Source organism: Serinus canaria, chromosome 4A (assembly GCF_022539315.1).
Source record: "Serinus canaria isolate serCan28SL12 chromosome 4A, serCan2020, whole genome shotgun sequence".
Lineage (NCBI taxonomy): Eukaryota > Metazoa > Chordata > Aves > Passeriformes > Fringillidae > Serinus > Serinus canaria.
In genome coordinates this window covers 1,103,948-1,123,487 of record NC_066318.1, presented here as the reverse complement: position 1 = coordinate 1,123,487, position 19,540 = coordinate 1,103,948, and the positions used below count along the sequence as shown (strand labels likewise).

General features: G+C 47.1%; 1 protein-coding gene and 1 long non-coding RNA gene across 3 annotated transcripts in view; one reads left to right on the top strand and one right to left on the bottom strand.

The window, feature by feature from the left end:
* The window catches only part of SH3BGRL (SH3 domain binding glutamate rich protein like), a 30,439-nt gene extending 15,048 nt beyond the window's left edge, over positions 1-15,391 (bottom strand). The window contains exon 1 of the mRNA XM_009090423.4: positions 15,256-15,391. Within this exon, the coding sequence (XP_009088671.1) occupies positions 15,256-15,300 (45 nt within the window). The 5' untranslated portion in view covers positions 15,301-15,391. The remainder of the gene's footprint in view (positions 1-15,255) is intronic.
* Positions 15,392-15,513: 122 nt separating this feature from the next.
* Positions 15,514-17,323, top strand: LOC115484199 (uncharacterized). Of its 2 annotated transcripts, none has more exons than XR_003944945.2 (3): positions 15,514-15,596; positions 16,137-16,222; positions 16,918-17,323. It is a non-coding gene; the product is annotated as an uncharacterized LOC115484199 (long non-coding RNA). The 2 variants fall into 2 exon arrangements; XR_007777625.1 differs by having other exon boundaries at positions 16,137-16,347.
* The last annotated feature ends 2,217 nt before the right edge of the window (positions 17,324-19,540 follow it).

Sequence of the window (19,540 nt, the reverse complement as noted above, 5' to 3'; positions counted from 1 at the left end):
GCAAGAAAAGGTGAGAGGATGCAAAGTGACCACCACTCAAGAGCGAGGCTGGGGGGAAATCCAGGCTACCAAAAGGGTTTTGCAATTTAACCTGGAGGTTACATCATGTCTGGCAGCACACATAGGCTGTCTGCAACAGGGCTTTAGCCTGGCATAAGGTACCACCCCATAGACCAGATTTTGGAACACATGCCAAAAATATAGCTGGAACAAAGGACAAAGTCTGCACTTCCCAAAACAAGACCACAACTTGCTCCAGAAACCATAGAAAGTTACATAAATGAAAAAGCTGATTCATGAGAACAAAAATAAAAGCTTCTCTCATGGATTATAATGCCATTGTAACTGCATTCATTCAATAACCCAAGGCCTAAAAACTTGTTAAATCCCACACCAACAACACCCATGTCCAAAGATCCTTGTGCACACAAGTTTTTTCCAGGAAAGTGCACATCACCTCCATGTGCTAATGTCCTGGGGAATCAGGATTCTCAAGGGAGCCAAGGGCGCCTAGAGATGAAACTCCCTCTCACTTTTATTTACTCTGACACAGACTGCAAAGAGAATAAAATCCCAGGAGGATTTGGCACTTGGTTCCCTTGGGCTGTTTTGGGAAGTTCAGCCAGCAACACCGGCCTGGCCCCTCTGGTTGGCACAGCCCAGCACAGCTGAGCAGTTTCCTAAGTGCCACTCTGCCAACTTGCTGTTGTAGTTCAAGGAATTAGTAAAGAAAAAATAAGAAACATTTTCTATCTTGCTGCAGCAAGGAGGGTTTGAGTTCAGTGTTCCAGCACAGTTTTTCAGTGTCACTAATTTAGTGTCAGACAGCACAGCCAACTCCACCACACCTTGACTACAGTCAAATTCTAACCAGATCCTAAAAGGCCCCAAATAAGTCAGAACTGTCTTGCTGCAACATCCAGTGTCTGTTTAGCTACTTTCCTCCTCCAGGGGCCAAAAGCAGATTCCTCTACCCATTAGTCAAGTAACATTTCCTTATTTATATCTCCCCAGCTTCTGGCACACAGCAGCAGCACCACTGCCTAATAAAGCCCTGATGACTTTTTAATGTGTTTTAGGTCTACTTTCCATGAAGGCACCTTAAGGATTAACATTCTTATCACAGCTTAAGGCAAATTCTGCTTTTAACAAATGACACCCAAGCACTGGGGAGATGAGTGGGGGTGAATCCATTCATCCTTTAGTACCTGCCTGTCAAGGACTATTGGGGTGTTACCAGGATTCTAACAGAGAACATCTTTTCAACAACACCTGAAGCCCATGGTTAAAAGTACCATTTAATAAACTTCACATTTTGTTCCAGTACATGAAAATGGTTCTGTCAGATGAAACCCCACCTCTTTTCCTACTGAATCATTGATTTTGGAAGTAAATATTCCTCTTTTTTTGGCTGCAAGGAAAAGGTGGTGGGGCACTGAAATGGCTCCCCAGGGAATGGTCACAGCCCCAAGGCTGCCAGAGCTCCAGGAGCGTCTGGACAATGCTCCCAGGGATGCACAGATGAGATTGTTGGGGTGTCTGTGCAGGGCCAGGAGTTGGACTTGATCCTTGTGGGTCCCTTCCAACTCAGGATATTCCATGATTCCATGAAAAGAAGGGTGACACAAGGCACTCTCCTTCAACTCTCCTCCATCCTGGCTGCTCCCCGACACGTTTTCAGTTGCTCATTCAGCATCTCTGGCCTGTCCAGGCTCCTGACTGCACTGGTGGCATCCAGTTGTTTTTGCCCAAGAGCCCAGCTCAGTCTCAAGCCTACCAGAGATGCACAGACTGCTGGGAGTGTTCTGGAGGGCTTTGCAGATCAGATGCACCCTCCTTTAGTCAGAATATCTGTATTCTCACCACAGCCAGACACATCCCTCTACTCTCTGCTTAGATGCTTCTGTTCATTCTGTAAAAGGCTTCCAGAGAGTCACTACTGCCAAGTCAAAGTCATTCACAAGTCAGGATATGCCAAAGCTCTTCCCCACAGCAATCATGGCTGCTCAAAGACTGCCTTCCCAAACAGAGACTCCGTGAGCATCCAGACACCAACTTTCTGTTTCTCTGGGATTTTTGCTTCCTTTTTTCCTTTTTTTTAAAGTTCTGTGAAAAGAGACAGCAATACCCAATGGGATTATTTGCCTGGATTTCAAAACCAAACAAACCCCACACAGCCAAAACTTCCATTTGCAGGGATTTTAATACAAGATTTTAACATTTAAAACCTCATTCCTTCATCAAACAAAAAATAGAGACGTTTGCACACAGGAAGACAGTGAGCCTTTTTACACTGTACTTCCATGCACATGGAACACAAGATGCCAGCAGCTGGGCAAGGGAGAAGTTAAAATCCAAAAGTCCAAGAAGTTCTGGCAGCACTTGAGATGGTACTAGCAGAGGCACCAAACCTCCCTGCCTACTTTTTGTAGACAACCCAAGAGCCTGAACACAGAAAAACAGTGAATGCAACTGAAGCTTCCGGCTGCCGAACGCTGGGAGGTGTCCCAGATCTGGAGAGGTGTCAACTGACACTTGTCCCCTCAGACAAGGAAGGTTTGATCAGTGACATGGAGGGTGCCTGACTGCTCTTCACTCTGCTCAAGCTGGGCTCCAGGCCCAGGGACAGCAGCAGGACTCTCCCCTCCTTTGACGTGATCTCTGCAAACAACCCCACCAGGAGCTGTGTTTGATTAGGGATGAACTTTGCACGGGAAGCAGCCTGAGTCTCTGGGAAGTCTCTGGGCACTGCCTGGCAGCAGCTCCAAACTTCTACAGCCTGACCACTCCAACATCCAAAGCCTGCCCATCCCTCTGCAGGGGCTCTGCCCCCAAACCTGCCCTCATCCAGCGGGTCTGGGCAGGACTATCCAGGACAGACAGACAGGGAAGCACAGCTCCTTACCAGGACTGTAGACACTCAACCTGCATAAATCAGGGATATGGAAAGAGGCCTTCTCCACCAACTCATAGACTCCCAGAATATCCTGAGTTGGAAGAGACCCCCAAGGATCACTGAGTGCAGCTCCTGGACCTGCAGAGGACATGCCAACAATCCCATGCTGTGCCTGAGAGTGCTCTCCAAGCGGTTCTGAGGCTCTGGGTCTGTGACCATTCCCTGGGGCGCTGTTCTAGTGCCTGACCTCCCTCTGGATGAGGAATCTCTTTATAACATCCAGTCTGAACCTTCCCTGACACAGCTCCAGCCATTCCCTGAGGTCCTGCCCCTGGTCAGAGAGCAGAGGTCAGTGCCAGGCTATGCCTTGGCTGTGCTCCATGGAGCTCTGAGCCGGGAATCTCCTCCAGCAGTGCTGCTCTGGGGCGCCTGCCCAGCTCACAGCTGATGGGGGGATTCTTGTGCCCTCGAAAACAAAGGGAAGAAATGACCCAGGGGAGGCAGGGCTGCATCTCCCAGCAGCAAAAAGGACTGAAAGCAGGGATCAAACCATGGCCTTGGGTCATTCCTGCTGCAGGCTTTTGCTTCACTCAGCAGCAGGAAGAACTTGCAAATGCAAATATTCACATATCAGGATTATTTTTTTTTTACTTTTTTAATGACTACTTTAGTTATCCAGAATAAACATCTTGCAAAATCAAGCTTCCAAACCTAGGCTTCCTCTTACTTTCCTTTAGGTGAGGATGTAAAGAAACACTGATGTATGGCAAACTATAGCTTTGACCACTGCTGACACTGCAGCACCCAGAATTGTCATCATCCAAAGGAAAACACCAGCACTGCAATACTAAATAAATTGACCCTTGGCAATTTTCTAAGTCAGTCTAGTGGCATTTGACTTTTATAAGCCTGAAAACTGCTTGTCTGGTCCAAAACCAACAGAGAGCAAGCTTCCTACTGTGGAATACAGGCTCCATTATCTCAGTTATGCACTGACAAAGCATAAGCAGCAGCAGAATATGAGCTCTTCATTTATTACACACAGTTGTTTTCTGCAGCAGACGTGGAGCTTGGCAGGCTGAGTTTCCCTGGAAGTCTCCATGTGCCTTGTCACAGCATCCAAACTCAGGGCTGGGTTAAATAAAAACAAACAGATCCACTCCTCCCAAAGCCCAGTACCTAACTAATAACTCCTGAACAGCGCAGGACTGAGAGTGGCAGGGCCTGGGAGCATTCCACCCATCAGTCAGCTGTTCTGCTATTCCTGGGGTCTCCACAGCCTCAGTATCTCACTGGACTCTCTTACCTGAGTCACAACACAGGGAAAGGGGAACTTTTGCTATGTGGAAGAAAAAAAAAGTCTGTAAGTCCAAGCTACCTCTGTCACAGACTCCTTGAACAATTTTCTCTTCACCTCTCAGAGCTCCCTTTCCTGAGTCATCAGGAGTAATTATTTTTTCAAATCACTGCTTATTTACTTTCAGGGATCATTTCTAGCTCATTCTACAAATGGTATCAATACACCACAGCCCAGCCCCACAGACAAGCTTTGCACACTGTAAAGCAATTTACCACACAGAAGACTGATCTCCAACAAGATCGTGAGGCTCAGTATCACAAGATGCAGACAACTCTCTGGCACATGATATATTCCTAAATACTCAAACATTTACCATGTGGCTGAGAAAAGCAGGGGAAATGCCCTGAAGGTGCTGCTGGTCACCTGACTGCTTGCTCTGGAAGCTTTAAAAAGTCCTGATAGTCTGGACCTCACCCCTGCTGTCAGGTTCTGAACCTGTTTTTTTCAGCCAGCCTCTTTCTGAAAGCCAGAAGAATTATTTCTCCTTCAGCTCCATGGAGATCCCAGGATGGGTCTGTGCAATGCTGGCAGCAACTCCACCCTGTAAGAACGGGCACAAACTGCCAGGTCCCACCTCAGTGTCCCTGAGACTTCACCCTCCCCATCAGCCCAGCACTCCAGTAATATTTCCAAGGAAGCAGCCTGAGAAAACAGCACACACAGGGCTGCAGTTTGGGGGTTTATTGAAACAGCTGCTCCTGTAATTATTTTTCAGAAGCTGTGGATTTCTGCTGGTGATGAGAAGCCCTGCACAGCAGAGGGAAAACAGATTTGGTTGTGCTTGTGTGAGGAGCTGAACTCAGGTTAGGGAAGGAGTTAAAAGCCCCGACAGTTCTGCACAAGGCCCCTGTGGTTTACAATAAAAGCAAAGTTTATTTCCTGTATGGTTTAGCACACAGAGGCTAAATTAATTGACAGGAGTAAAAGTTTACAGCATTAATTGCTGTTTCACTGCCTTTATATTGCCAGGCATTTATTCTTTAAATAAAAGACCACTTTAAGAAGAAATACAACATGGCCTCAGGGATCCAGGTGCCTCTGATGTGTATTACTTTTTATCTTTGAAGAATTCATATACCACAGATCTTAGTTAACAAAGAGTCTTTTGCTGACTGCTGTTCTAAAACTAAACCAAGTAATTCTGTTAGAGAGAACAAAGCTTTTTTTCTTCAACTAAAATACCTAAATATCATAAGACAAAGGAAGAGAAAAAGCTATGGATTAAATACAAATTTTCTCCTCTTTGCGAGAAGAGCCTTGAGATAGAACAGCATCCAAAAAGTTTCCTGGAGAGGAAAGATTCAGCAGAGCCCAGCCTGTATGGGCAGCAGTTTTCTGACCCAGTAATTAATTGCCCTGGGTAACATTTCAAGTGTGAATAATCCTGAAGGCCCCAGATCCTTCTCTATGTTACTCGGACAAAATATTGTCTAAAAAACTGTTGTCTCTAAGTGGGAGAGATAAATTGTTCTCACAAGACCTGGCCACACTGCAGTTTCTAACACTTTGGGCAGCTGAAACAACACAGGAGTTGGCCAAGCTCTGCCTGCCATAGGCAGGAAGGCCAGTGCCTGGGGCTTTGCTCTCAGGACTGCTCAGGAGACATCCTGAAGTGACTCTTTCAGGAATTAACAAAATGGAGCATTTCCCCACACAGCAGGCTGCTCTCACCCACTGCATCCCTGCAGCCCACAGGGAAGTGCCACCTTCACCCCAGAGCAGGAGCAGTCATCTGGATGCTGCCCATGCCTTGGAGCCACGACCTGGAGCCACTTTGCAACTCCCCACTGTCTTTTTTAAGTTTTATAGATCCCTCTTGTCACCATGGTATCTGCATTGTTTTTTTTTTTTCCTAAACCACAAGCTTCCTTCTGCCTCAGTGCAAGCCAGCATCTGCTTACCCCAATCAGAAACTAAGATAAATACACACAGCATTTTATTTTTTCAAAGTTTAAGTCCCCAGCTGTTTATTTGCTGTAGGATGGAGTTCTCCAGGCCTGGGCAAGCAGCCAAAATGGCTTCATTCCCCTGCTGTTCCTCAGTCTCAGCCTAATGCTGATGGCTGGCAGTGGGAGGTGATGGCTCTCCCAGCGCTTTCCAAGCTGCCAGCTTGGGTCCCAAATCATTCCATGGAAGATGGAGCTCTCTGTCCAGCAGCTCCTCAGTTCATCCAGGTGTAAATTCCTGAGGGGAACATTTCCCAAGTTAGCGTTATGGATTTACTTTGATCTTTCCACAGCATGCATAACAAAGCCCAGACCTCTGCAGGTGAAGGGAGGCTCTCACAGGGACCTCCTGGCACACTTTAATGTGATGGAAGGGAACAGAAAATTGGAAAAAGATTGCTCAGGCACAAAGATTCCAGGGACTGAGCTACCAGAACCAAAGGACTTGTTTATCTGCATTACAGGGTGGAATTTCCAGTTTTTAATCAGGATTACCGGGGCACTAACAAGGAAACTTGCAAACCTCCTCCTTTATATTTCTATTCACATATATTGTATTTCTTGCCTAGGGAAAACAAAGCCCACCAAACATCTACCAGCCATAAATCAGCTTCACTTGAACTTCATTTCTATCCATATCCAGTGAAAATGTTTTGGGATATACTTTAATTCATTCACAGAGTTGTTCTACTCCTTTCCTGCTCTGCCAGTTGTTCTGCAGCTGCTGCTCTGGCCAAATACATTTGCAACATGTGCACAGGAATGTCTTGGATAAGCAGCAATAAGTATTTCCTAAGGAATAAAATCTTGTTCTGCTGTAGTCCATGGCAGAATTCCCAGTGATATAAGCACAGCCAGAGGTTGATCCCATGAGGTGAATGCAGATGTGCTGTTTAAACCTGCCTGGCAACAAGTATTCCCATAAAAACATGGGTATATGTGAAAACTGCCATGATTTTTCCCAAAGGCTTTGTGTTTGCTGTTTCCATCAGGCTTTTCCAGTTGACTTTGATCTATGCCTAAGGCAGGAGAGGTGTCTGATTACCTACCCTAAACATGGGCTAAACATGCAGTGTGCCAACATCTGCACAACGGTGCTGGTCTTGGAATCCCCAAATGCTTGTTTTGTAGGTAAGAAATGCTGAGACACCAACCCAACATATCCCAAACACACAGTGTTTCTCTTCCACCAAACATTTTCCTGGACAACATGGTCCTAATTTTTTTAATGCAAACTGTTAACATAATTTTGGGAGCAGAGCCAATTTCATTCAAGAAGAGAAGAAAGCTTTACTGGGTTGGATCCAACACTTGTCTAGCCCAGTCTCCTGTCTCCACCGGTCACAATCCCAGGGAAGAGCATGCCATCAGGCTGAGCACAAAGAGCTACACCACATCCAGCTTTCTTCCCAGACTCCAGTTGTTGAGATAAGGCACGAAATGATGACACAGACACTGCTGCTCTCGAGGGGAACAAAAAGAAGGGCACCTTTATTTTCTGACTCCAACATTTATAGTTTTCCAAAGGTGACAGTGGATTGGAGGGTGACAGTGCCACCTCTCCAATGCCACTGGACAGACCAAGGGTCCATCAATTCTCTCTACTTCCATGAAAGAATGCAAAACATAGGTTATTTACAGAATTGTGTGTGAGAAAGTTTGTTGAGAGAATATAAACATCAGAAGGCTTACAAAGTTTTACAAAATCAGGGTGACACCAGTAATTCACAGTTTTGAGTCAGAGGTGTAGTAGTAATGTTTAATACCCCTTAATAGACTTTTCCCTTTAATTTGTCTCACTGCTTCCTGAGGCCATGCACTTTCTGCTGCATACCACGTCCTCTGGCAGGGAGTTCCTAAATCTGTGTTATCAAAGCATTGCATTTACTCTGAACCTGCCACTTCCACCTGCTCTCCCTGAGTCGTTCCATTAGGGAAAATTATTAATAATCCCTTCCTGTTTGTTCTCCCATGCCTGACGTGATATTATCAGATTTCAGACTTTTTCAGCTCTTTCTTTCTCAACTGCAGAATTGAATCATGGAACGACTGGGTGAGAAGGAACCTTACAGACCATCAAGTTCCACCCCGTGCCATGGGCAGGGACACCTTCCACTGTCCCAGATTGCTCCAAGCCCTGTCCAGCCTGGCCTTGAACACTTCCAAGGATGGGGCAGCCACAGCTTCCACCTTATCATGCACAAATTCTGCCTTATTTGGTTGTTCCTCCTACAGTGATCATCTCACCCTACTTACTTCTCTTTTCTCACCTTCCTATATCATTTAAAGACAACAATTCCAGTCTAGTAAAGACAGACTCACTACACATTTATACAGTGGTTATTTTTTTCTTTCGCCCTTTCCCATCCTAAACATTCCTGACATTCTGTTTGCTTTTCATGGCTATGAATATGGTATTTTTGTAGAATTACCTAGTATGGCTCCAAGACCTCTCTGCTGAACAGTATTTTAGCAGAGTTTAAACCTCGTTCTTGCACAGGACAACCATTGTTTCTTCCCGGTTTTCCAGCTGGAACAGCAACAGCAGGCTGTTCTTGCACTGTTTGCTTAGATTCCAGCACAGATCTCTGTGGGAATCTTCTGGTAATTTCTGCAGATTGTCAAAGATTGAAAAAAAAAAAAAAGATTTTTAACCTGGGTAATGCTTGTCCAAAACTTTCCAGAAATCCAGGGATTCGATATTATGGATGACCCTCCCTCCTACACTCCAGGTAGCTCAGGTGTGAGGCACAGCTTTCCCTTTTTGACACTGCACTGATTCTCCTCCCTGCTCTCTGTCCATACATTTGCTGGGGAAGAGCCCCGTGAAGAATAACATCCATTTGTGCAGCACCGGAAGATGGCTCGCAGCTCCCAGATTTCCCTGAGATCCTTTTTCAAACACAGCTGCCTTTGGCTCCTCTCTTCACTCCAACACTCCAACAATCAAACAACAGGTAGTAGTTAAAATTTTACACTCGAGCGCCTTTAGAATTTCTAGAAAGGCTGATTCATGCATGGAAACAGCCCCAGAAAAACTGAACTTCAAATCATTAATTAAAGAAATAAATCACCACATCCACGTCTCGCAGGGGAAACCATGTCCAGGAAGGAGCTGTAAGTCAGGATGTGAAAACAACTTCAGCTGTATCCTGAGAGCACAAACCTCAGTCAGGCCAGTTGGATGCTGACCTTTCACATTTTTTTCTGGTGCTTTAAAGCTCAGTCTCACTCTGCTGCCTTTTCAGTGTTAGAAAATGGCCTTAACATTGAGCTGGAGGTGCTGTCCCAGGAAGGACGTGCTCCTGGACGGAGGCTTTTATTCTGGGACAAACAACAGTAGATAAGAATTACAATCAAAGCTCTTTCAGGCTTGATTAAATATCTGACCAACAAAAGCATTTAAATTTAATCATAAACTGAAAGTCTCCCCTGAGTACGGCCACAGTTAAACAAATGGCATTAACACCAAATGTTCAGGTTGGAGCAGAAACATTCCTGAACAGCAGAATATTGATATAAAATGGATTTGGTTCAGCTTTCCAGCTCTCCAGTCAGAGCCAAGAACTGAGAGACTGGTACTTCCAAAGCTGGGGAGCACAAGGAACAGGGAGAGCTCCGTTTGGCTATGGCAACAATGCATCCTTAGCTCTTAGAGGGGAATATTTCATTTCTGTTCTGACCTTGAACAGCTGAATTCTGTCAATGCTGGTGTAGTTCCCTTTGTCTCCCCTCTCCCCAATTCCTCCTTTCCTGGAAGGAGTAAGAATAACCTTGCAGAGACACAAGTCTTGGCACCCTCTGCTCATTAACGCAGACGCCCCTTCACTGACTTCTATAGGAATTTTGTGAGTGTAACTTTAATGCCCCGGGACAAGGAAAGTTCTGTGCTCAAGTCTATAAATATTTATCTAAAACCCACAAGTGCTTAGCCCTGACGTGATGCTGTGTGCATCCTGTCTTAGAACATGCTGTGGTTCAGGGTTAGAGGGAAAGCCAGCACAAGCTGACAGCATCCAGCCTCTCCCCAAAATCTGCCTCTTCTCCCCAAGAAGAGACATAATCCTGATGCACAACAGCAGAATAAACACTGTCCTACCTGTATATACAACCTAGAAAAATTCTCAGCAAAAAGCTTTTCCTGGCTTTAACTGTGGAGCAGAATTTTCCATCATTCTCCTGCTGTCAGAAACTGGTTTTAGTTAAGCACAGTAGAATGTTTTTTATTTTGATATATTAAAACTATTGCAACAACTACAGCCAACTTAATCTCTGGCTCCATTAAAAATTTGAATGCAATATTTTAAGCAAAATATTTGACTTATCTTGAGTTTGGAACAATGACTGTACAAAAAACAACCCAGGAGGCAGATGGAACACATCCGAGCTTGAGCCGCATTACGGATTTTGTCTTCCATCCCAAGAGCTCTAACTCAGAACAACTCCTACCATTTTATTGAGAGAAACTGTGTTCGGTGAACACTGGGTATCCAAAAAAGCCCTTCACATGTATTAAGTTTCCACAAAAGAGGAGTTTAAAAATCAATACCTAGCTTAACAAGTCAGTTTTCACCCATGGCATATAAATTGCATGAACTGAGTATCACAAAAAACATACATGCAACGTGAGATTGTTTTTTAAACTACAAATGCAGCTTATTTCCCCATGATATGTGCATTTACCTACCTGCATCACAGTACAAGACTATTTACCAAAGATTTATATCAGTGTTTTCTTCCCACAAACGCTGCCCTGCCAGGCAGCCCAAGGAAGTTCATGAGCTGCTCCTGACAGTCTGCTGCCACTGCTCAGGGCTTCCGCAGCGACAAACGTGACCACAGACATCCGGGCTGGGACAGCACGCTGGGAACCCTGAACGTGGCAGCAAACAAGGGACACTTGTGATCCACACTGATAAGGACTGCATGCACCCTGCTGTGGCTGCATTTCCCCTCAGAGCCACCTCCTGCCACAGCAAAGCCGTTGGACTCGATGAGCTTTGAGGCCTTTCCCAACCTGAACGATTCTCTGACTCCATGAAACCTCACAGCAGCCAAACAACACAAACACAAAGCACACAGCCTCTGCTATTGTGACCATCTGAGAGAAAAGGCCCTTGGGGGATTTAAATGCAAAATTTAATTTTTTTATACATCTCTCCATGTATTACCTCCCTGGGATTCAAACTTCAGAAGGATAAAGCAGCCTCACCAGCCCTCCCAAAGCACTGAGCTGTTGAACGGGGACAAGAGCTGGTGGTTACAGATGCTCTCAACATTTCCAACAGCTCTTCTCCCCTGGAATGCTCCAGGAAGCCCTTGACACTGGTTATATGTCTCCAGTAGCACCAGCAAGTTCTCTGGTGTCTTACTGGGAAAAGAGAAGAGTAATTGCAAACAATTGTTCTCCAGACCATGGACCACTTTCATCTTCACTTCCTGGGAGAAGACCTAGATCCTTTCCCAAGCAAGAAGACAATACAAGAAAAATATGAACCTCCCCTACAGACTTAACTTTGTGAATGAAAAATAAATTAGAATTTCCTTTCCTCTCTAAAACCATCCGTAAACAGCAGCAGGTCTGTGTAATACAGGACTTTGACCCTGGAGATCATCTCTTTCTGCCATGTCTGCAGTCACAGCAGGAGGCAAGGAAAGAAAACCACTCACACAGCCATCAAAGCAAGGGAGGAGGACAGAGCTGGGAGAGATGGAAATGTGGATATAGATCACAAAGATGAAGCAATTGGCTCCATGGAGCATCTGGACACCAGACATTTGATGTGGCAGTTTTCACAGCCCACAGCACTGGCAGTGGCACAGGGCAGAGCTCAGCCCACCACATCCAGTGCTGGCGTTTAGTTCCACAGACACAGTCTCCAGTTTCAGCCATCCCCCTGGAACTGCAGGGTGATGTTGGATGAACAAATACTCTTAGAAGTCTGTACTCAAGACCTGTGCAGTTGTTGGCAACAAATGCACACTCCTAAGACCAAGAAGAGTTTAAGCAGCTGGTCCCCTTCCACATGAGATCAATATAATGGGCAATCCAGCTGCCTTCAGGAAGAAAGGGATTCTGGTGCTGGCCAATTTCTTGCCCCCAAATCAACAAAATACCAAAATCCTGTGGAGAAAATCACACACTGGATTTGTGCCACTCAGCTTCTTCCCTCCTTGTAACCTTTTCAACCAAAAGCAAGAGTTTAATGACTCTTAGGCCTCTCTTCCTTTCACCTCCTGAAGGATTTGAATGGGAGGTTGCAGTGAAACCCGTCTCACAGCCAGAACTGTTCCTGTTCCCGCAACGCTCTGGCACTTCCAAATGCAGCATTTGTGTCTCATTTCTGTCCGCAGCCTCCACCACTGTCCCAGGCTGAGGAACACTGTTCACTTCCACTGTCTGCCATGCAGGAAGGCTCCTGACAGCAGCTCCAGATTCTCCATGACACTCCGTTCCCCTGTGGGTGTCCTCACCTCATCTTCCTCATTACAATCCCCGCACATCCCAGCCCAGCACAGCATCCACAGGGATGAAGACTGAATACAAGGGGCCGCTTCCCAAGCAAGACTTTCAAACACTGCAGAAAACTGGTGCTGGAACTATCACAGTATGGAGTGAAATTCAAGTAGGAGGCCAGACAAGATGTCAATCATCCTACTTTCCAGAAATCCCTTGAAACACACTCATAAAATGTCTTTGCTTAGACATGAGCTTCACACAGTGGTTTTTTCCTCACAGATACATCATACTGAATATAAACATTATAGAGAACAGTGCCTTGGGGAAACATTTTATACACTATGATGTGGCAAATTACACCATACAGCAAAGCAGGACTTTTCCAGTAATAGACCACAAAATTTGGGCACCCTCCAAGACTCACAGCCCCAGGGTGTGAGGTGTGAAGCAACCTCAACCCTTTTCCGTTCAGTGGGAGACACTTTCCAGTTTCACAAAAGCTTCTTCAGCTTACAGAAATGGGGCAGGAAGGAGGAGATTTGATACTTATTTCTGGTTTGCTTCTACTCAGGCAAATTAGCCTTTTAAAACCCAAAATAATACAGTGCTGGGTGTCACTACAGTACAAAGATGACTTAGCAGGAGTGAGAGCCCTTCCCAGGCTGATGTTACCCAGTTCAGTCACTTTGCTGCAAACAGCCTTGTCTCTGTTCCATCTCTCTGTAGCAATCTTCTCTGATGTGGATTTTCCAGTCCTGGAGTGGGTTATTTCAAATTCAGCACCCAGAAAGGCCTCTCTGGTCCTCCAAGCAAAGCATGTCTCACCAACGGTTTTAAGAGCCACAGAAACAACTCATTCCCATTCCCTCCAAAAAGGTGCCTCTCTGTGTTACTTTAGGTTGAAACATTGATTAAAATTCTTATACTGGAAAGAAAACATCACCCAGTGAGGTGCTGGGCTGGTCCTGCCAACAGAAACACCCTCAGTGAATGCAGGAATCTAAGAATGTGCAAGTCTTGCTCATTACCACAAGATCCCTTAGCTGCTCCAGCTTTAGACACAGGCATGAGTCTATGTGCATGTGTGTGTATATATATATATATATATATAAATATACACGTCATAAAACTGGCAATCATGTGCACATTACGCTTGAATTCCCCAAAAAACAGATTACACCAACGCTACATTCAAAATTCCACAGGCAGGGATGCACAAAGGAGCCTGAAAGGCAGCAGTTAGTCAGACTGGAGCTTTGTAACATGTACAACCCACACAAGGACCAGGCAGCACTGTAGAAAACACTAAGCTAATAATTAAAAAGTTAATTTAAAACCATAAAAACACAATTGGAATTGAGAGCTGTGCTTGCACCCCTGGAGCTCAGTATCACCAGACAGACAAAAATCAATAAATGCCATGAAGAGGGCACTGATAAAAATCTATAGCAACTGAAGCAGTCAACTTGAAACCTATTAACAGCTGCATTAGAAAGAAAGGATTACTTTTCCAATCTGCTGCTTTCCTTCCAGATGATCATTCTGTACGAACCCAGCAGAAATCCCTTTGGATCCCTTTTATGAATGAACTACTCAGGATTTCAAGACCCTCCTCGGTTAGCATGAAATAATCCTCTGCTTTTCACCACCAGCACCAGCACTGTCAGCGCTGGCATCAAGTTTACTAAAAATGACCCGGGAAGGGAGGGACAGCAGGGACACCTGAGGCACAGGCTCCTGTGCCATCTGCAGCCTGTCACCCCAAGCTTACCAACTGGTATTTGATCTGCTGAAGCCCACAGACCAGTGGCTGCACTCAAGCAAAGAAGGAGAATGCAGCAAGGGCTTGTTTTTATCTTCTGTACATCACTGTCCTCCCAAAGTTTAGGGACCTGAAGCACGAACAGTGACAGGAAAAGGTCATCATACAGCCACAGCTCAGACTCTTTATCTCCTCGCAGTAAAAGTCACTGATCATTAACTGCAATAGCTGGCATTTTCTGAGTCCCTGGCATTTTGTAGTTCTCCAGCACATCCATACCAAGTGCAACCAAATCCCCCGGATTTCAGCCTCGGAGCATCTCCCACACGGATCAAAGAGAAACCAGATGATCCTGAGGACATAGAGCTACACCTGAATCTATGCACAGATCCCGCTATTTCTGTGTATCTTTTTATTTTCCTTTTGAAAAACACAGTCCGAGCTCTGCCTGTAACACATTAGGGCTATGAAAAGCGAAATCCAGTATTCCCAACAGGGCAAGAACCAGAGGCTACTGGGACAGTGGCCACACACGCCTGCCACAATCAACGAGGAATAAACTCATCAAACCAAACGACGCACGACACATTTAGAATTGAACTTCAAGAACAACAAAAACCCCCCAAATGGTGATGGCTCTGCCTTCCCAGCACAAGGCGAGGGGTGCGGGATCACCGAGGAAATGCCGCTTTCCGTCGGTGGCAGCCGCAGCACCGCCCGCACAGCGCCGGGCGCCGTGAGTGGACCGCGGCTGCCCCGGCCTCTCCCCACACTGCCCGGCCGCCCCCCGCGTCCCCCGCCCGGCACAAGTTTCCCCCGGGCGCCTCTTACCGCCGTGGAGCCGGAGGAAGAGGCGATGTAGACCTTGATGACCATGCTGGGAGCAGCGGGATGCGGAGCCGGACGGGCGGTGGGTGTGTGAGGAGGACTCGGTCGCGGGCTGGGGCTCAGGCGGGAGGGCGGGCACGGGGAGGCGGCGGGAGCGTTCGCCCCGCCTCGCTCCGCAGCTGCCACCGCCCGAGTCCGGAAGGGCGGAAAATGGTTTTTTTAAAAATTAATTAAATAAATAAATAGTGAAAAAGGAAAGGGAAAAAAAAAAAGAAGAAGAAGAAGAAGAAAGAAAGGGGAGAGGAGGAGCGTTCTCGACGAGCTGCACGAGACGCGCGGGGGAGGTGGGGCGGGGGAGCCATGGCGGCGCGGCCGCGCTGAGGGGACGCGGGGGCTCGGGCGGGGCGGCCGCGTCAGGGCGGGGGTGAGAGCGGCGGGGGGAACCGGGGAACACCGGGGTGGGAGACAGAGAGAGAGGGAGCCAAGCGTGGTGGGTCGCCATGGTAACGGCTGGTTCCCCTTAGTGCTGGCTCCCCTCAGCACCAGGTCCCCTCATGGCGGCTCCCCTCACGGCCGGCTCCCCTCACGGCCGGCTCCCCACACGGCCGCTCCCCACATGGCCGGCTCCCCTCACGGCCGCTCCCCACATGGCCGTGTTCCCGGGACCGATGGCCCTGTGCTGGGCTCCGTCGTTACCGGCTGCCCTCCAGCTGCCATGGCCCTGCCCCGCTCCCGCCCGCCCGCCGTGCGAGGGCAGCGGCGGCACCGCCAGCCCCGTGCCTTGGCCGCTCACCCCGGTCTGCGGCACAAGAAGTCGGGGGCGGGTGGCTGCTTATGGGAAATGGTGTTTAGAATTAAGAATTTCCCTTTGAAATCTATTCCAGCGTGGAAGGTACTCTCCAGGTGATGTGCCAGCCCATGCCAAGGACAGGTGGCATCCAGTGGAGTTCTTCACATTCCTGTGGTTATTGTAAAGTATCTTCCACGCACAAAAAAAAAAAGCCATCAAATCCCCCACATTTTTAATGGTTATAGTCATGGTGACATGTTACTGAAGGAAATTTATATCCAGCACCTGTCTCCCACTTGCCTCTGGTACTGCAACTATTACCTCATATATATTTTATTATCTGTTCCGATAGCAGGTTCACAACAAATGGAAAATATGTACAGTGGTAAGCACAGGAAGCTGCAATTTTACACCTACAAGCTAAGATGAAAGCGAGATGTTTGTTCTGTTCTTGGCAAAAAACAAGGACGTATTTCTGAAATCAGTTTTCCAAACAAGCTTTCTGTTTCAAATTATTAATTTTTCTAACAAAAATATTTTTAAAACACATTTAATTCAAAAGTATTGAATTAAGTAATCTATATTTGCTTTATTAATTTGCCAATACTAAAGGAAAGAAAACTGTTTTGAGGAGGATATGCCTCAATTTTATATTATTTATGATCCTTATCTGAATCTTTGAAGCAGTCATGAGTTTTAAGCATGTTTGAAAAAGCAATAAACCAAAATTAATTGAGGATGATGGTACGCCATAAAAATTCCCTGGTTCAAGGAATTTCAAAATTTAATAAAATAAATGGTGTACTTTTCAATCTGTTTAAAGCAAACTGACTTAAATCCAGGAGATTAAAATTCTTAAAAGAATGTTTCTTCAGTTGTGTTTGTGCAGCCCCTTCCCAGCTGTTTGAGAAACACCCTGGGAATTCCTGTTGGCTCCAGCGTGTAACCTGATTCATGGCAAGGAATGCACGAGGGAGAAACCCCAGCTTATCAGAAAAAAGGAAAAAGTGCAGGTGGAGAACGGGAGAGGGAGGCTCACTTGAACTTTGGCCTCCCCTGTCACATCCCTGGTTGGCTGCCAGCTCTCCTCTCCTTGGAGAATTGGAATCAGCTCCTCAGAGGTGAAATTCACCTGGAGCGAGCTGCACCTCGTCCTCCTGCCTCCTAAAAACACTGCTATCATCACTACTCTCAAAAGTGCTCTCTAGGAGGCATTTTATCTTCATGAGATGAGATTTATTAAGTTAAGAGCAATACACGAATCAGGTATTGTTGACACAACCTGGTTTTCTTGACTCATAAAAGTAAATTTTCTACTTTATTGATGGCAAAGTGTGATGTTTTCTATTCCCACGCCAGTCCTGTAAAATTCACGGTGTTGTTTTTGTTCTCACTGTTAAACACTTGGAAAGCTATGAAATATCCTTCTCAATATAGACCAAAACCTAAAGCAGAATGACCAAATTTTAGGTGCTCTCCAAAGGGGAGCCCAAGGGATTGGCCATGCCAGAGTCATCCTGGGATTTCACAGTAAAACACTGCCAGTGATGGCAAGGATCCCCTCGCTTTTTCCTTACAGCACAGGCAAGGATGGAGCCTTCCTAGTGCTGACAAATTAAGCTGTTTTAAAAAAGAACTGTAGGAGAATCTCACAATGAAGGATACAGCAGTAATCATCTGCAAATTCCCTCTCATCCCAAAGGTCAGGAAGAACACGCTCCACATGCTCCACAGCGTTTTTGTAACCACTGAGAGAAATTAATCCAGAATCCACCTGTGAGTAACGTGAGGCTGTGCCAGGGTCTGCTCTCAGACCATGCCTGTGCCAGAGGAGATGATCTGGATCTGTGTGAAATGGAGAAGGTGTGATGGGCAAGGGACACCAGCTCAGCGCTCTGAACAGGAAATCAGAAATCCATCCTTCATTCCCGGTCCCAGCCTGGCAGTAACTGGAGCCAAAGGGCAAACTGTGACTCACAGCCGTGCCCTGCTGCATCCCATGCCACGGGAGGTGGAAACTGCTCCCTGCTCCAAAGACGTGGGAGCAGGTGGGGAAGTCCAAGAGATCTTCCTCATCTGGACACTCATCAAGGCCGAGTTTCCCTATTTACGTGTTATTGTGGCAGGCACAGGGTGGAGGAGGTCACTCACAGGCACAGAGAGGGGACTCTGAGTGCTGGTCTCACCTGAGCAGTGGCAGCAGTGAGTGACATTACAGTGCAGCTGCCTTAAAACCGCCCGTCCCGCTCAGCACTCACAGACTCGGCTCAGCACCCCCAGACCTGGCTCAGCCTCCCCAGGCCCGGCTCAGCCCCCCCAGGCCCGGCTCAGCCCCCCCAGGCCCGGCTCAGCCCCCTCAGGCCCGGCTCAGCCCCCCCAGGCCCGGCTCAGCCTCCCCAGGCCCAGCCCCGCGCTGGCTGCCGGGGCGCGCCCCCTGCTGGCGCTCGGCGGGACCGCGGCCAGGGCCCGGCCTGCTCCCCTCGGCCCGAGAGGAGGAGGAGAAGGAGGAAGAGGTGGAGGAAGAAAAGGAGGTGGAGGAAGAAAAGGAGGAGGGAGTTGCCTGGCGCTCTGTGACACGCTGGAGGCCTGGAGACGTCCGCATTGGTGCCCTGGCGGGTGGGGTCAGCAGTGCTTTCAAAGAATCGTGGAATAATTTAGGTCGGAAAAGCCTTCCGAGACCGTGTATCCTGCCGTTCAGCAGCACTGCCAAGGCCACCACTAACCCATTTCCCCGAGTGACACATCTACACAATTCTGAGCCCTTTCAGGAATAGTGACTCCACCACTTCCCTGTTCTGAAGACAATCTCCCATCCAGAGTGGGGCTGGCCATACACAACTCCTTGCTTAGTGTTTAATCCCTGCTTTTCCATGTGCTCCACACTGGCCATCCACCCTCCCAGCCCTGAGCCAGCAGCCACCCTGGGCTCTGGTAAGTGCTGTGCCTGCTCCCAAAGGGCACCAAGTTACCCTGGAGTACGCAAGGGATGTACGTGGAAGGGAATACTACAGCTGCAAGACTACAGAAACATCCAGGGAGTAACAGCTTCCCACTGACAGAGAGTAATCTAGATTGGGTACTAGGAAGAAGTTGTGCCCTGTAAGGGTTGTGAGGCCCTGGCACAGGTTCCCAGAGAAGCTGTGGCTGCTCCATCCCTGAAAGTGTCCAAGGCCAGGTAGGACAGGGCTTGGAGCAACCTGGGATAGTGGAAGGTGTCACTGCTGTGGTAGGGAGGGGAAATGAGATGAGCTTTTTTAAGGTCCCTTCTTGGGATTCTGTGACTCTATGAGGTGGATCATATAGAATTGTGTAAAAAACAGAGTTCGAAAAACAATTTACAAAAACTTGAAACACACAATAAGTCATTTTTCAGTCTTGGCAGGAGTGGGAGGCCTGAAAGATGATTTCTAATACCAGTCTGCCATGGAGGGCTAACAGGAACAGGCAGAAAAGACAAAATTGGGGCAGAAAACCCCAGTGAATTTTTTGCATGTGTTT